This window comes from Narcine bancroftii, chromosome 1, assembly GCF_036971445.1.
Source record: "Narcine bancroftii isolate sNarBan1 chromosome 1, sNarBan1.hap1, whole genome shotgun sequence".
Lineage (NCBI taxonomy): Eukaryota > Metazoa > Chordata > Chondrichthyes > Torpediniformes > Narcinidae > Narcine > Narcine bancroftii.
This window is the reverse complement of record NC_091469.1, coordinates 483492552-483510343: the sequence shown is the minus strand read 5'-3', so window position 1 is coordinate 483510343 and position 17792 is coordinate 483492552. Positions and strand designations below refer to the sequence as shown.

The 17792-nt window shown below is 45.2% G+C and overlaps 1 protein-coding gene across 1 annotated transcript in view; it reads right to left on the bottom strand.

Annotated features, from left to right (window-relative positions):
* LOC138761602 (vasoactive intestinal polypeptide receptor 1-like) overlaps positions 1-17792 on the bottom strand; it is a 155480-nt gene that overhangs the window by 76860 nt on the left and 60828 nt on the right. Inside the window, exons 7-8 of the mRNA XM_069934035.1 lie at positions 16978-17098; positions 939-1049 (exon numbers count right to left, since the gene is read on the bottom strand). Of these exons, the coding sequence (XP_069790136.1) occupies positions 939-1049; positions 16978-17098 (232 nt within the window). The remainder of the gene's footprint in view (positions 1-938; positions 1050-16977; positions 17099-17792) is intronic.

Sequence of the window (17792 nt, the reverse complement as noted above, 5' to 3'; positions counted from 1 at the left end):
CAAAATGGGATATTGGTGGGAATGGATCAGTGGAAACAGGGGAGAGGGGAGAAGGGGAAAAAGCTGATAAGTGATGGGGGGGTCACATATAGGAGAAGGAAGGGATGCGGATGATGTAGTGTGGATTATGGAGAGTCATGTGGCCTCTCTGTCTGGAACTTGGTGGGAATGTGGATTGTGGAGGGTCACATGACCTCTCCGTCTGGAACCCAGTCGAAAGTCACATCACCTGCCAATCAAGGTGGAGCTCTATCCACTCATTAGTGAACACCTGACCATTGGCACCTTTAAATCTCTCAGTGATTACCTGGGCCGGACTCCGCAGCTCACTGCACTATAAAGTCTACTACCTGTAGCAGCCCATCCTCTTTGTTCCTTGGTCCTGACTACAAATGCTGCTCTACACCAGGTCCTGAACTGTGGCCATCGCTGGAGGAGTCGTTGGTACACTACACTTAGAGCAGGACCGTAGTATGATGTGGGGATTCTTAGCACTTGAGCCACACCCTGTTGGTACAGGGAACTGGGAGTGTATGGTGAAGTCCCTGAGTTGTAAGAGGGAGCAAGTTACTGAATATTGTGTGTAACTAAGAGAGGGGGAGAGTAGGCAGCCACTGGTATCAGTGATTACTATATCTGGTGTGAAAGGCATGTAGTTTTAGTATCGTGTTGTCTTGTGTCTTCCCATTTACAATTTTTCCATATGTACAATAAAGATTATTCCTTGTTAGCTTTTTATCTCTGTGAATGCATGGAACTTGACAAATCTCACGTAACAGATGGGAAGCCTTGGAAAGGAAGCAGAGGGATAGGGCAAGAGAGTGACCAGGGAAGGAGGTGGTTAACGGAAACTGGAGAAGTCGACGTTAATGGCTCCTGGTTGGAGAGTGCCCAGATGGAATGCAAGGTATTGGGAATGAAAGGAAATAATGGTTCACCTGTTTGATGCACGAATAGATGATGCAGGTAACTGGGACACGTCCTGTTGATCACCGCTCCGTACTCACTCCGTGGCCAGCAGGTCATGTTGTCCCACCAATCTGGGCAACCTGTGGAACAAGGAGACAAAGACCAGGGCCCATCAGGAGACAGGGAGCACACCTCTGCACTCTCCAACACTCCCTCCCTGCAGGGATCAGCACAGTCCCGAACAATGAAAGGGCTGGAGAGTGTGGACATGGAGAAGACGTTTCCAGGAGTGGCAGAGTCTGGGACCAGTGGGCGCAGCCTCAGAATAAAAGAATGTCCCTTCAAAACAGAGATGAGGAGGAGTTTCTTCGGCTGGAGGGCAGTGAATCTGTGGGATTCGTGGCCACAGGCAGCTGTGGAAGCCATGTCACTAGGTAGATTTAAATCAGAGCTTCATAGGGTTCTAGTAAAAATACAACGCTGGAGAAACTTAACAGGTCAGTGGAATTTATATATCGAAGATCAAGATAAATAATTGACATTTTGGGCTTGAGCCCTTCAACAAGGTGTGAACAAAATGTGGGTAGGCGCCCCGAACAAAATGTGGGTAGGCGCCCCGAACAAAATGTGGGTAGGCGCCCCGAACAAAATGGTGGGGGGGAGGGGTGTGGCGAAAAGGACATGTGGTTTTGCAAGCAGAGAGAGTCAAACAGGTTTTTTCTCTGAGGGAGAGAGAGGGACACTGATGGTTTTCTGAAGTGGTTTTTGGAAGCTTGTTAGAAAACCCCAATTTGAAGACGGGTTGTGAGTTCTGAGTTCAGCCTGGTCAACGCCTCTGTGGTCCTTACAAGAGGAGAGGACTGGCTGTATAATGTTTTGCCTGAGATAAGGGAAACCAAAAGGAACTCTGTGGTAACCTGAAAGAAAGAGGTTATCATTTGGAAAATCCTGATGGGGGATGTTTCTTCAGCCAGACACTGAAGTGGCTGATTGGAAGGAATCAGTTTTTGTATGTCCAATGAGCAACAAATCTTTCTCTGAAAACCGACAAGAACCTTACTGAGCGGTAACCATTTACCTTTCTAGTACAAGAGATGAAATTTCATCAGATGCAAGGATCGACAATGAGATAGACAACAGACTCGCCAAGGCAAATAGCGCCTTTGGAAGACTACACAAAAGAGTCTGGAAAAACAACCAACTGAAAAACCTCACAAAGATAAGCGTATACAGAGCCGTTGTCATACCCACACTCCTGTTCGGCTGCAAATCATGGGTCCTCTACCGGCATCACCTACGGCTCCTAGAACGCTTCCACCAGCGTTGTCTCCGCTCCATCCTCAACATCCATTGGAGCGCTTTCATCCCTAACGTCGAAGTACTCGAGATGGCAGAGGTCGACAGCATCGAGTCCACGCTGCTGAAGATCCAGCTGCGCTGGATGGGTCACGTCTCCAGAATGGAGGACCATCGCCTTCCCAAGATCGTATTATATGGCGAGCTCTCCACTGGCCACCGTGACAGAGGTGCACCAAAGAAAAGGTACAAGGACTGCCTAAAGAAATCTCTTGGTGCCTGCCGCATTGACCACCGCCAGTGGGCTGATATCACCTCAAACCGTGCATCTTGGCGCCTCACAGTTTGGCGGGCAGCAACCTCCTTTGAAGAAGACCGCAGAGCCCACCTCACTGACAAAAGGCAAAGGAGGAAAAACCCAACACCCAACCCCAACCAACCAATTTTCCCCTGCAGCCGCTGCAACCGTGTCTGCCTGTCCCGCATCGGACTTGTCAGCCACAAACGAGCCTGCAGCTGACGTGGACTTTTACCCCCTCCATAAATCTTCGTCCGCGAAGCCAAGCCAAAGAAAAGACAAGAGCTTGGTAAAGATTCATAAATGTTAAAGTCTGTGCACAGTATAAAAATTGTCTGATACCAAGGAAATTAGAGGAGTGAGAAGTGAGATTAGACTGTGAATCAAAGAACACATTACATACACGTGCACTTAGAATTAGAAGGGGGCTAAGTTAGTTTAAGTTAATTAATAAGTTAAAGTTTGATCCTGTTTTTATGTTCAAAGAAAATGAAAAGTAAATTTTCTTTAAGTAATCATTTGTCTTGGTGAATTTCTATTGCTGCTGGGTTTTGGGGTCCTCTGGGCCCGTAACATGATAATAACAAAGTCTAGTGTTCTCTGATACCTTAAACTTTCCCTGCTTCAAAACAATCCTCAATCTTCTTAATATTATGACGTTGCCAAATCATTCAAAATTGATTTCTCCTTACCAGATTCTTTTTCAACCACGATAATTACAGTTATACCAAAGAAAGATAAAGATTTGTTAAACCCTACATTTTATCATCCAATGAGAAGGAGGAACTTGGAGAGAGTGATGGGCAGGTAAGCCGTTAAATTCCAGGGCTTATCGGGGCATGGGCCTTCTTGGTTCGGGCTGTGAGTCGGAGAAGGCGGCGACTGGAGTTCGGGCAATTATCTGGAGGAGGAGGAGCTTGGAGATAGTGACGGGGTTAATTGGCCAAGGGGCAAGTAAGTATAGGGGAGCAGCCCAGTGAAGGAGTGGGTCCTTGAGGCTTTGGCTCGAGGAGCTTAGGCAAGCAGAGGCTGAGGATAAGCGTGCTGGATGAAAGGTTAGACATTCACAGATAATTTAATAAGGTGTGAGGAAAAGGAGGCAGGGTGAGTGTGAGGGCAGTTTTCTGCTCTCATTGTCACATGTGGGAAGTCATGGAGTCTTCACATCTCCCGGACATCCACGTGTGCACAACGTGGGCTGAGCTGCAGCGTCTAAGGGACCGAGTCAGGGAACTTGAGCTGCAGCTCAATGACCTCTCTCTGGTTAGGGAGAGTGAGGCCATCATAGACAAGAGCTATAGGCAGGTGGTCACACAGGGGTCATGGGAGGAGGGGCAGTGGGTTACCCTTAGGAGGAGGAAAGGGAGGGGTCAGGTTCACATGCAAGCACCCGAGTCTGAAATCCTCAGAAATCGATACTCCACCTTGAGTACTGAGGTGGGGAAAGTCAGATTATGGTGGGCAGAGGTGTGGGGTCAACCTCTGTGACCCAGAAAGGTAGGGATAAAAGGAAAAGGGTGATAGTTAGGATTCAATGGTTAGGAGGACAGACAGAGGTTTTTGTGGACACGATAAGGAAAACCAGATGGTGTTTTGCCTCCCTGGTGCCAGGGTCCGGGATGTGACTATGCGCGTTCAGAACATCCTAAAAGGGGAGGGTGAGGAACCTGAGGTTATGGTACATGTTGTTACCAATGATGTTGGAAGGAAGGAGGAAGTGGTCCTGCAGAATGAGTATAGGGAGTTGGGTAGGGAGCTTAAAAGGAGGACCACTAAGGGGGGGTAATCTCTGGATTGCTTCCTGTGCCACGTGACAGTGAGGGCAGAAATAGAATTAGGTGGAGGTTAAACACGTGGCTAAAGGGGTGGAGTAAGAGACAGGGTTTCGAGTTCTTGGACCACTGGGACCTTGAAGATGGGACCTATACCGTAATGTTGGGTTACATCTTAATCCCAGAGGGACCAATCTCCTGGTGGGGGCATTTTCTAGGGCTGTGGTGGGGGGGGGGGTTAAACTAGTATGGTTGGTGACAGGGTTTCAAGTTAGGCAGGACAACAGGGTGAGGGTTAGTAGGCTAAGGAAAGAAACAAGTTTGAATAATTTGAGGGAGGAAAAGCAAGAAGTAGTAAAAAGATGTTGTAGTGAAAATTGTGAGAATGGTAGATAGGAAGATAGGCAGAAGGTAGGATGTAGGAGATCCCTGTGATGTATTTATTTTAATGCGAGGAGCGTAGTAAGGAAGCTGGATGAGCTAAAGGTGTGGATGATGTTGTGGCCATTAGCGAGACGTGGTTGAAGGAAGGTTGTGACTGACAGTTGAATGTTCCAGGATTTCACTGCTTTAAATGTGACAGAGATGGTGGATTAAAAGGGGGAGGTGTGGCACTACTTGTCAGGGAGGATATTACAGCAGAGCTGAGGCAAGATAGACGGGAGGGCTGGTCGAGGGAGGCAGTGTGGGTAGAGCTGAAAAATAAGAAGGGTGAGGTTACCATTATGAGGGTATATTATAGGCCTCCAAATGGGGAAAGGGAACTAGAAGAGCAAATGTGCAAGGAAATAGGGGATGTGCAGTAGAAATAGGGTGGTGTTGGTTGGGGATTTCAATTTTCCAAACATAGATTGGGAAACGCAGTCAGTAAAAGGCTTAGTATTTATGCATTGTGTTCAGGATTGCTTTTTGCAGCAATAATTAGAGATGCCCACTAGAGACGGAGTGGTGTTAGATCTATTGGTGATGGAGGTAAGCTTTGGAGAGAATTTCGGATCCAGTGATCACAGGTCCATTAGCTTTAGCTTAATGATGGAAAGGGATAGGTCGGGTCCGAGGTTGAAGATCTTCGAGTGGGGGAAGGCCAGATTTGGAGAAATGAGAAGGGATTTGCAGAGTTGTGTGGGCTGATCTTTTTGCCAGAAAGGATGTAGAGGAAATTTGGGAGGCATTGAGATTTTGAGAGTACAGGATTTTTATGTTCCAGTCAGGCTGAAAGGGAAGAGTAAAGGTTTGAGGGAGCTATGGTTTTCTGGTGAAATTAAGAAGTTGGTTCGGGCAAGAGGGAGGCCTATACCAAATATAAAAAACAAGGGATTGAGGAGATGTATGGTCATTACTTAGATTGCAGGAAGAACCTTAAGAGGGAAATTAGAAAGGCAAAAAGAAGATATGAGGAGTCCATAGCTAATAAGGCGAAGGTGAATCCTTCGGGTTTTTACAGATATGTGAAGAGTAAAAGGAGGATTAAGGATAGAATAGGTCAACTGGATGATGGGACCGGTGAACTATGTCAGGAACCATATGAGATGGGAGAAATATTGAACAATATTTTTCTCGTCCGTATTCACGAGGGAAAGGGACATTGGGCTATACGAGATAAGAGAGGCAAGGGGCTTAGTTATGGAAAGGATAGAGATTAGTAAAGTGAGAGTTTTGGAGCTTCTAGGGTCAATTAAGATGGATAAGTCTCCTGGTCCTGATGGGATCTTTCCCAGGACTTTAAGGGAGGTCGGGGAACAAATAGCGGGGGCACTGACAGTCATTTTTCAAAGATCACTGGAGGAGGGGGTGGTACCACAGGATTGGAGGGCTGCAAATGTTGTTCCATTGTTCAAAAAAGGCATTAGATGTAGGCCAAATAATTATCGGCCAGTAAGTTTGATTTCAGTGGTGGGGAAGGTTATGGAGGGTATTCTTCGAGATAGTATATACGCATATCTGGATGGGCAGGGATTGATTACAAACCCAGCATGGGTTTGTAAAAGGAAAGTCATGTTTGACGAACCTTGATGAGATTTTTGAGGAAGTGACAAAAAAAGTGGATGAAGGTAGAGCGGTTGATGTGATCTATTTGGACTTTAGTAAGGCTTTAGATAAGGTTCCAAATGGAAGGTTAAAAAGGAAGGTTCAGTCATTAGGAATTAGTAGACAGATTGTGACATGGGTTCAGAGGTGGCTGGGAGATAGACAGCAGAGAGTCATGGTGGAAGCCTGTGACAAGTGGTGTACCTCAGGAATCAGTGGTGCGTCTCTTGTTGTTTATCATTTATGTTAATGATTTAGAGGAGAGTGTGGTTAACTGGGTAAGCAAATATGCAAATGATACTAAAATAGGGGGAGTGGTAGATAGTGAGATAGATTTTCTTGGATTACAGAAGGATTTGGTTTGTTTGGAAGAGTGGGCTGAAAGATGGCAGATGGAATTCAATGTAGACAAGTGTGAGGTGCTGTATTTCGGTAAAATAACCTGTATAGGGCATATTCAGTTAAGGGGAGGGCATTGAGGCTCGCAGAGGAGCAGAGGGACCTGGGGTTTATGGTACAGAGTTCACTGAAGATGGATTCCCATGTAGACAGGGTGGTTAAGAAGGCATATGGTATGCTGGCCTTCATAAATCATAGTATAGAGTATAGGAGCTGGGAGGTGATGCTGCAGCTGCTTAAGGCATTGATGAGGCCTGGTTTGGAGTAATGTGCTCAGTTCTGATCTCCAAATTATAGAAAGGATATAGATAAGTTGGAGAGGGTGCAGAGAAGGTTTACAAGGATGTTGCCTATCTTACAGCATCTGGATTACAGGGAGAGATTAATGAAACTGGGACTTTATTCATTGGAATGTAGACGACTGAGAGGGGACTTAGAGGTATTTAAAATTATGAAAGGGATAGACTAGATATAAACAGACTCTTTCCCCTGAGGGCAGGAGAGATTGGAACAAGAGGCCATGAGTTAAGGGCAAGGGGACAACACTTTAGGGGAAATATTAGAGGATGCTTTTTCACTCAGCGAGTCGTGGCAGAACGGAATGAACTTCCTAATGAGATAGTTGCGGCAGGGTCCCTTCTGTCATTTAAGAGAAGGTTGGATGTGTACATGGAGGTGAGAGGGCTGGAGGGTTATTGGCAGAGAGCGGGAGGGTTGAGCTAGTGGAGTTATTTTAGTGAACTGGTGTGGACTCGAAAGGCCGACATGGCCTGCTTCCACTCCATAAATAGTTATATGGTTATATACCTTTATTGAATGTAGATTACAAAATTGTTGCAAAATTGTTAACAAATAGATTATCTAAATATTTCATGTGGATCAAACAGGATTTATTAGAAAAAGGTATTCTGCAGACAATATTGCAAGATTAATTAATTTAATTCAAAAAAGAGGGGATCATAGTGTAGCAGTAACTTTGGATGCAGAAAAAGCTTTTTATAGATTAGAATGGAATACTTTATTTAAAGTACTGGAGAGGTTTGGCATTTTGGTTCTATGTTTATAAATTGGGTTAAAGCTTTATATAAAAATACTTCAGTAAAAGTTATTACTAATGGACAAATATATGCCTCTTTACCATTAACTAGGCCAAGTGAACTAGATTATCCTTTGTCCCTGGCTTTACTTATTTTAGCAATTGAACTTTTAGCTGAATTTATTAGACAAGATTCTAAGATTAAGGGAATTAAAGTGAATCGGGATAAATATATATGAATTTATTTGCTGACGATGTTTTGGTTTATTTAACACATCCTAAAAAATATGTCCTAATTAAAGTACTCACCAGGGCTCAGGCCTAGCGGGTCGAGCAGGGAGCCATTAGAGTTGGGCTCAGAGGCATCCAGGGGAGGCAGGCCGAGGAGTGACCGACAGAGAGGTAAGTACATAACCTTGTCCTTACCGATGGTCGGGCCTTGTGTGTCGAGGAGTCGGAGAAGCAGGAGGTCGGCAAGAGGAGAGGTAAGTACAGTAATTAAAGTGCTTACCAGGTATCGGGCCTAGCGGGTCAAGCAGTGAGCCATTGGAGTCGGGCTCAGAGGTGTCCAGGGGAGGAGGGGTGAGGAGAGACTGACAGGGTTAACTGGTAGAGGGCAAATAAAAAGGTAAGGTAAAAGAGCGGCCAGCAAGGAGCGGCCAGGGAGTGAGTGGAGAGGAAAGGAGTGGGGAATTCAGGCTTTGGCTCAAGAGGCTTTGCCAAGCAGAGACTGAGGTTGAGCTTGTTAAGGTAAGACTGTTTAATTGCTTTTGTATTCTTTAGTAATTTCTACTTATTTGAGCAAGGAAGGGAGAGAAGGGATGAGTGTGAGAGCAGTTTGCTGTTCTCTGTATCAGATGCGAGAAGTCATGGAGTCTTCTAGCCTCCCTGACATCCATATCTGTACCAGGTGTACTGAGCTGCAGCTCCTCAGGAACCGTGTTAGGGAACTAGAGCTGCAGCTTGAAGACCTCGCTCTGGTCAGGGAGAGTGAGGTCATCATAGATAGGAGTTACAGCCAGGTAGTCACGCCAGGGCCACGGGAGGAGGACAGGTGGGTCACAGTTTGCAGAGGGAAGAGGAATAGTAAGGTGGTAGAGAGGACCCCTATGGCTGTGGCCCTCAACAACAGGTACTCCTCTTTGGGTACTATTGGGGGTAACAGCCCAGCTGGGGAAAGCATCAGTGGCTGTGCCTTTGGCACTGGGTTGGCCTTTGAGGCTCAGAAGTGCAGGGAAAGGAAAAGGAGGGCAATAGTCATAGGGGACTCGATAGTCAGGAGTACAGATAGAGGATTCTGTGGACAAAGCGAGGAGAACCGGATGCTGCTCGAGTCCAGGACATCCTAAAGGGGGAGAGTGATGAGACATAAGTCGTGGTACATGTAGGTACCAACGACAAAGGGAGGAATAGAGAAGAGGTCCTGAAAAGTGAGTACAGGGAGTTAGGTAGAGAGTTAAAAAGGACCACAAAGGGAGTAACCTCAGGATTACTGCCTGTGCCATGCGACAGTGAGAGCAGGAATAGAATGAGATGGAGGATGAAGGGGTGGAGCAAAGGGCAGGGATTCAAGTTTGTGGATCACTGAGACCATTATTGGGGTCGGTGTGACCTGTACAAAAAGGACATGTTGCACTTGAACCCCAGGGAGACTAGGATTCTGACGGGGATGTTTGCTAGGGTTATTCAGGAGACTTTAAACTAGAATGGCTGGGGGGGAGGGAACCAAATGAAGGAGAACAGCAAGGAGAAGGTTAGAGTGCAATCAGAGAAAGCTTGTAGACAGTGTTTGGGGGGGGGGGGGGAAAGGCAGGTGATAGAAAAGGGGGATGCTCTATATGAAGATGGACAGAAGTTGATGGCAAAAAATCATGAGAGCTGTTGGTAAAGATAGGGGCAAACAGGAAGTAAAAAGTGGGAAATCTCTAAAATGCATTTATTTTAATGCTAGGAGCATTGTAAGGAAGGTGGATGAGCTGAAGGTATGGATTGACACTTGGAAGTATGACGTGGTAGCGATTAGTGAAACATGGTTACAGGAGGGATGTGACTGGCAGCTAAATATTCCTGGATTTAGTTGCTTTAGGTGTGATAGAACCAGGGGGTGGAGGGGGCAAGAAGGGAAGGGGTTGCACTACTTGTTAGAGAAAATATTACAGTGGTGCTTAGGTGCGATAGAATAGAAGGCTCGTCCAGGGAGGCTATTTGGGTGGAATTGAGGAATGGGAAAGGGGAAGTTACAATTATAGGGGTGTAGACCACCCCTATAGACCACCGAATGGGGAATGCGAATTAGAGGAACAAATTAGTTGGGAGATAGCAGATATTTGTAATAAGCACAGGGTAGTAATTTTCTGAATATTGATTGGGAAACCCATTCCATGAAAGGCCTGGATGGGATGGAGTTTGTAAAATGTGTGCAGGATAGCTTTTTACATCAATACTTGGAGGTACCAACTAGGGAGGGAGCTGTGTTGGATTTACTGTTGGGGAATGAGATGGGTCAGGTGACAGATATGTGTGGGGGAGCACTTCGGGTCCAGTGATCATCGTGCCATTAGGTTCAAGGTAATTATGGAAAAGGATAGGTCTGGGCCCAGAGTAGAGGTTTTTGAGTGGGGAAAAGCTAGGTTGGAGGAGATGCGAAAGGATTTACAAGGGGTGGATTGGGTCAATTTGATTTCTGGGAAGGATGTAATGGAGATCTTTTAAAGGAGAGATTTTAAAGAGTACAAATCTTCATATACCCGTTAGGTTGAAAGGTAAGGTCAAAAGTTTGAGAGAGCCATGGTTCTCAAGGGATATTGGAAACTTGGTTCGAAAAAAGAGGGAGAACTGCAATAAATATAAGAAACAGGGAAAAAAGGAGATGTTTGGGTACTACATTGAATGTAAAAAGAATCTTAAGAAAGAAATTAGAAATGCTAAAATAAATTATGAGATGGCTATAGCAAGCAGGGTGAAAATAAATTCAAAGGGTTTCTACAAATATGTAAATAGCAAAAGGAAAGTGAGAGATAAAATTGGTCCAATAGAGAATCAGAAAGGACAAATGTGTGTGGAGCCAAAAGCGATGGGGGAGGTCTTGAACAATTTATTTTCCTCAGTATTTACTGAGGAGAAGGGTATTGAACTGTGAAAGGTAAAGGAAGCAAAGGGGGTATATATCGAGATGATAATGATTAAGAAAGAGGTAGTACTGGAGCTTTTGAAACATATAAAGGTGGATAAGTCTCTAGTTCCTGACAGATTTTCCCCAGGACCTTGAGAGAAGTTAGTGAGGAAATAGTGGAGGCTCTGGCAGTGATTTTTCAAATGTCATTAGAGATGGGTATCGTGCCGGAGGATTGGCGTGTTGCGCATGTGGTTCCTTTGTTTAAAAAGGGTTCGAGGAGCAAGCCTAGCAATTATCGGCCTGTACGTTTGACTTCTGTGGTAGGTAAATTGATGGAAAGCGTTCTTAGAGATAGTATATATAGGTATATGGAGGAACAGGGTCTGATCAGGGACACTCAACACGGATTTGTGTGTGGAAGATCATGTTTGACCAATCTTGTTAAATTTTTTGAAGAGGTGACTAGAAATGTTGATGAGGGTAGAACAGTGAATATTGTCTATATGGACTTCAGTAAGGCCTTCGATAAGTTTCCGCATGGGAGATTAGTTAGGAAGGCTAAGTCCCTGGGTATTAATTTGGAGATAATTAAATGGATTCAACAGTGGCTGGAAGGAAGGTCCCAGAGAGTAGTAGTAGATCATTGTTTGTCAGGATGGAGGTCAGTGACAAGCGGTGTACCTCAGCGTTCAGTATTGGGACCGTTGGTCTTTGTCATGTATATTAATGATCTGGAGGATGGGGCAGTAAATCGGATTAGTAAATATGCAGATGATACTAAAATAGGGGGAATTGTGGATGATGAAGGGGGGGTTTCAAAGATTGCAGAGGGATTTAAACTGCTTAAAGGAGTGGGCAGAAAGATGGCAGATGGAGTTTAATGCTGATAAGTGTGAGGTGCTTCATTTTGGAAAGAATGATCAAAGCAAGACATATGTGGTAAATGGGAAGGCATTGAAGGATGCAGTGGAGCAGAAAGATCTAGGAATAATGGTGCATTGTTCCCTGAAGGTAGGAGCACATGTGGACAGGGTGGTGAAGAAGGCCTTTAATATGCTTGCCTATAAAAAAAAGTGCATAGAATATAGGAGTTAGGAAATAATGATGAAACTGTACAAGGTATTGGTGAGGCCAAATTTAGAGTACTGTGTGCAGTTCTGGTCGCTTATTTATAGGAAGGATATTAACAAGATAGAGAGAGTGCAGAGAAGATTTACAAAAATGTTGCCTGGGTCTCAGCATCTGGAATACAAGGAGAGATTGAGCAAAGAAGGTCTTTATTCCTTGGAACATAGAAGGCTGAGAGGGGATTTGATAGAGGTGTTTAAGATAATGAGAGGGATAGATAGAGTTGAGGTGGAAAGACTTTTCCCATTGAGAGTCGGAGAGATGGATACAAGAGGTCATGGGTTGAGAGTTGACGGGCAAAGGTTTAGGAGTAACATGAGGGGGAACTTCTTTACTCAGAGAGGGGTTACTGTGTAGAATGGGTTTCCAGGAAAGGTGGTGGAGGCAGGGTCAATTTTGTCATTTAAGAAAGAGTTGGATAAGTATGTGGATGGGAGGGGGATGGAGGGATATGGGCAGAGTGTTGGTAAGTGGGATTAGAGGAGGGTACTTGGATCAGTGTGGATTAGAAGGGCCAAATTGGCCTATTTCCGTGCTGTAATTGTTATATGGTTATATGGTTAACATGCAAACTCCTTATATATGGTTACAGATTAGATTAAATTAATATGGTGAAGTCTCTGGTAATAAAGTTAATTGGGAAAAAAGTGATATTATGCCCTTAGCTATGGGTGATTATACAGATTGCAAAATAGTTACACAATGTAGGTGGCCAGACATAGGTATTAAATATTTAGGTATTAGAATTGATAATGATTTAAATCATTTATATAAATTGAACTGTGCTGGAATGTTTCCTGGACCATGTGTATGACAATAAACTCATCATCACCAAAAACTAAGTATGATATGGGCAGTGACACAGCAGGTAGTGCCACTTCCTCATGGAGAGCATGGGTTTGCTGGGTGACTCAGGACTCTGGACAGGGCTCTATAGGAAGGAGGTTCCCCTCCCCCACACTGACCGACACAGGGGCACCCGAGGGCTCGTGCTCAGTCGCTGCACGCTCTCAACTCCGCAGCAAGCATGGCCCCAACCTTACCTACAAATTTGATGACCTCACCCCTGTTGTTGGCCAATAACTGGAAACGATGATTCAGAAATCTGGATGGCGTTCGAAAATATGGCTGAGTGATGCAGGAACTACAATCTTGCTCTCAATTAAAAACACAACGCTGGAGAAACTCAGCAGGTCAAACAGTGCACTTCATTCAGCAAAGATAAAGATTCAGAACCATCGTTTCGGGTCTGACATCTTCATCCAAGTTTCAGACAGAATTGATGTTTGACCAAGGAGCTGGTCATTGATTTTAAGAAAGGAGAGGCCAAAGGGGCCACATACCTATCTGCATTTATGGGACGGATGTGGAGAGGGTCAGAACCTTCAGGTTCCTGGGAATCCATATATCAGAAGGCCTCTCCTGAAGATAGGACATTGAGGCAACTGTGATGACCATCAGACGATGCTCGATGGCCATTCAACCCATCGAGTCAGCCCCACCATTCTATTATGGCTGAGTTAGAACCATAGAACATTACAGCACAGAAACTGGCCCATTGGGCTCTTGTAGTCTGTGTCAAACCATATTTTATGCCTTGTCCTATGGACATACACCCAGGCCATAGCCCTCCATACCCCTCCCATTCATATCCCTGCCCAAATTCTTCTTAAATGCTAAAATTAAACCCACATTCACCACTTCAACTGGAAGCTTGTTCCACACTCCCACCATTCTCTGTGTGAAGATGTTCCCTCTCATATACCCTCTAAACATTACCCATTATTCCAGGTCCTCTGGTTTGTATTTCACCCATCCTCAGTGGAAAAAACCTGTCTGCATATACTCTGTCTGTCCCCCTCATAATTGTCAATACCTCTATCAAATCTCCCCTCATTCTTCTACTCTCCAGGGAACAAAGTCCTAACCTGTTTAACCTTTCCCTGTAACTCAGTTCCTGAAGTCCCGGCAACATCCTAGTAAATCTTCTCTGCACTCTTTCTATCTTATTGATATCTTTCCTGTAGTTAGGTGACCAAAACTGCACACAATACTCCATATTTGGCCTCACCAATGTCTTATACAACTTTACCATAATATCCCAACTCCTGTACTCAGTACCTTGATTTATGAAGGCCAAGATGCTAAAAGCTCTCTTTACAACCCCCATCCACCTGTGATACCACCTTTAGGGAATTATGTATCTGTATTCCCAGATCCCTCTGTCTACCATACTCTCCAGTGCCCAACCATTTCTTGGTTTGCCCTTCCAAAATGCAACACTTCGCACCTGTCTGCATTAAATTCCATCTGCCATTTTTCAGCCCATATTTCCAGCTGGACCAGATCCCTCTGCAAGCTTTAAAAAACTTCGCTGTCCGCAACACCTCCAGTCTTAGCAAACTTGCTGATCCAATTTACCACATTATCATTGATAGAGATGACAAACAACAATGGTCCCAGCACCGATCCCTGAGACACACATAGACATCCACAGATTTTCCTTCGTCAACTATTCTGATTTTCCATCTGGGCACTCTCCAGCCAGATGACATTTAACATTGACTTTTCCGATATCTGCTAACCTGCTCTCCTCTTTCCCCTTCCCTTCCCCTTTCCAGTTCTCCTCTTCCCCTCCTTTCACTACAGCCATCCCTCCAACCTTTGATCGCCGCTGTCCTGTCCCTCCCTTCTCTACCCCTCACCCCCTACTCTTTTGTTCAGACTCCTACTTACATTTTTTCAAACCTTGACGAAGGTAATGTATTTTTACCTTTTGCTATATAAAGGAATTTCTCCAGTTTTGTGTTTTTACTTCAACCACCGTGTCCGCAGATTTTCATATTTTACTTCTGTTACTGTTCCATTTCAACCCCATTTTCTCGTCTTTTCCTCGTAACCTTTGATTCCCTTCCTGATCAAGAATGTCACTACCTCCACCTTAATGACTTGCCATCCACAGCAACAAATTTCACAGATTAACCCCCTTTTGGGTAAAGAAATTCCCCCTCATTTCTATTTTTGTATTCTGAGGCTGTGTCCTCTGGTCCCAGAACCCCCACCCCCACCCAACCACAGGAAACATTCTCCCCATGTCCACTCTATCCAGGTCCTTCAGTATTCTGTAGTTTCCAGTGATCCACCTCATTTTTCTAAACTCAAGTCAAGTTTATTGTCATCTGATTGTACAAGTACAACCCGACGAAACAGCATTCTCCGGTCCTCGGTGCAAAACACGCAGACACACAACCAGACATAACACACATGCAGACAAACAATACATGTGCAGGGCAAGTATTTATCTGTACAAATAAATAAATATTGTTTCATGAATATGAGAGTCTCGGAGGGTTAGTGTGAGCAGTTCCTTTGGTTGTTCAGCATTCTCACTGCCCGTGGGAAGAAACTGTTCCTCAGCCTGGTGGTTCTGGCTCTGATCCTCCTATATCTCTTCCCCAACGGGGGCAGCTGAAAGATGCTGTGCGCAAGGTGGAAGGGGTCCTTGATGATTTTGCGCGCCTTCTCCAGACAACGATCCCGGAAGATCACGTCGATGGGGAGAGGAGAGACCTCAGTGATCCTCTCTGCCACTCTTCTGGTCCCGTGAATTGACCTCTGATCCTTTTCTCTGCGGCAATTGTACTGGACTGTGATGCACCTCTCCCAATGCAGGTAAGTTCATGACTGCAACGAGCCCTATGGTTTGACACTGCCAATACAAGGTGTTGTTTATTCCAATTCCACGTTATGGGTGGCCTCAGGCTCCCGGCACACAAGTCCACAACAGCATCAAGGCCTGGTTTGGGAATTCCAAGAATGCAGAAGCATCCAGAAGGTAGCATACACAGCTGGGTCTTTCATAGGCTCCGACCACACATCCATTGCACACATCGATGTGAGGCTCCACGTCAAGAAGGCAGCGGACATCATAAAGGGTCTCCCATCACCCTGGTCACAAGTTAATCCGCAGGGTAGGGGAGTCTAAAACTTAATGATTTTATGGTGAGGGGAAAGATTTAAAAGGGCACTGAGGGGTCCTTCCTTCACACAGAGAGTGGTGGGTTGACGTTCAAGTTTATTATCATCTGACTACACATACAAGCAGAAGAAATACTCTCCAGACCACGGTCCACACATGTGCGGACACACATACACAAATGCACAGCACATTATAATCACATATGAACAGCAAAACCCCTGGTAGATGCCAGATAAGTGAATTTTCTGGTTGCTTGAGATTGCGTGTTGCACGATTAGTGAACTAACGGTAAGGCGTGCCAATTTTAAACTTCCATAATTTTTACCTATTTAATCTTCTGCAATTTTTTTTGCCGGTTGCTTGAGGCTGCTGGAATTCCAGATAACAGATGTTTTACTATGCGTAAAAATATAATTTAAAAGAAATATATTGGAACGGTTTACTTGAGTATATGAAACAAGTGGCCAGAGGAGATAGTAAAGGTGAGGACCATTGTAGCATTTGAGCCCCTTTTCCACTGGCACCCTGCCCCAGGAATTAACTGGGAATTTACTGGTCCAAACGCCGGCATCAAGTAGCGTCAATTCACGCCGAGGATTAACCGCCTTGACCCCTACTCCTATCCCCGGCATCAGCTGGCACCGACATGCTGATAAAACCAGTGGTTAAGGGACAGCGGAGAGTCACCTGTTTCCAGTTGAAGGTAGAACACTCCAATCCCCGGGATGAGTGTTTTCAGTGGGAAAAGCGATTAGTGTCCCAGTTAAGGGTGGCCCAGTGGAAACGCCACAAAGGGCTTCCTATCCTGGGACACTACACTGGCATGCCCAGTGGAAAAGGGGGTTGAGACAGGAAACTGATGAGAAGGACATGGGTCAAACACAGGCAAATGGGTCAATATGGGTGTTGCTCTATTTCTGTGCTGTAGAATTCTATGGGTGCAGAGGTGATAAGGCAGGCACAGGTTGGTGTGCCGCAAGTCATGGATTTGAACAGACAGGAAGTAAATGCATGTACCAAGTGACTCCACATGTGTGCTATTGGAATCTTCCATCTTGGTGAGGTTATTCTCGACACATTTGACCCTAGCAACATGGAGGTCTTCAATATCTGAGCACGAGAACATTGTTGAGGTTGCCTGGAAGAAAAAAGTAATATCGGTTAAAATGTCTGTTCACAGTCAAACCATTACAATAGTGCAAGACCAGAGTAACAGAGTTGGAGAGCTCTGCAGCAAGGAAACAGGCCCATCAAACCACTGCTGGCCTGTATTCGACCCATATCCCTCTCCTCTCCCTGTCCGAATGCCTTTTATCCATTGTCCCCGCCACCACCACTTCCTCTGGCAGCTCGATCCACACACCCCACCCTCCTGTGGTGATATGTAATGATACCACTAGGTCACCGGGGTCATCCCGGTGACCTTGTCTATAAAGCAGTCCAGAGCTACAGTCTAGCCTTCCAGGTTTGTCTTGCAGAGAGACAAGACCTCTTAGTGTCCATATTAGTTTATTAAAGCTGTCTTATACTCACACTGTTGGTGTGGTTATTGTCAGTACACCTCCGTCTGCAGTTTTGGTCACCTAACTGCAGGAAAGATACCAAACACAGCGCCAGTGACCCGGGTCCGATCCTTCCCCTGTCTATAAGGAGTTTGTACGTTCTCCCCGTGACTGGCGTTGGCTTCCCCCAGGGGCTCCGGTTTCCTCCCACCATTCAAAATGTACCGGGGTTGTAGGTTAATGGGATGTGACTGGGCAGCAAGGGTTTCAAAGGCCTGAATCGGCTTCTGCCATGTTGTAAATAGAAGTGGAATGATTAAAAGAGTGGAG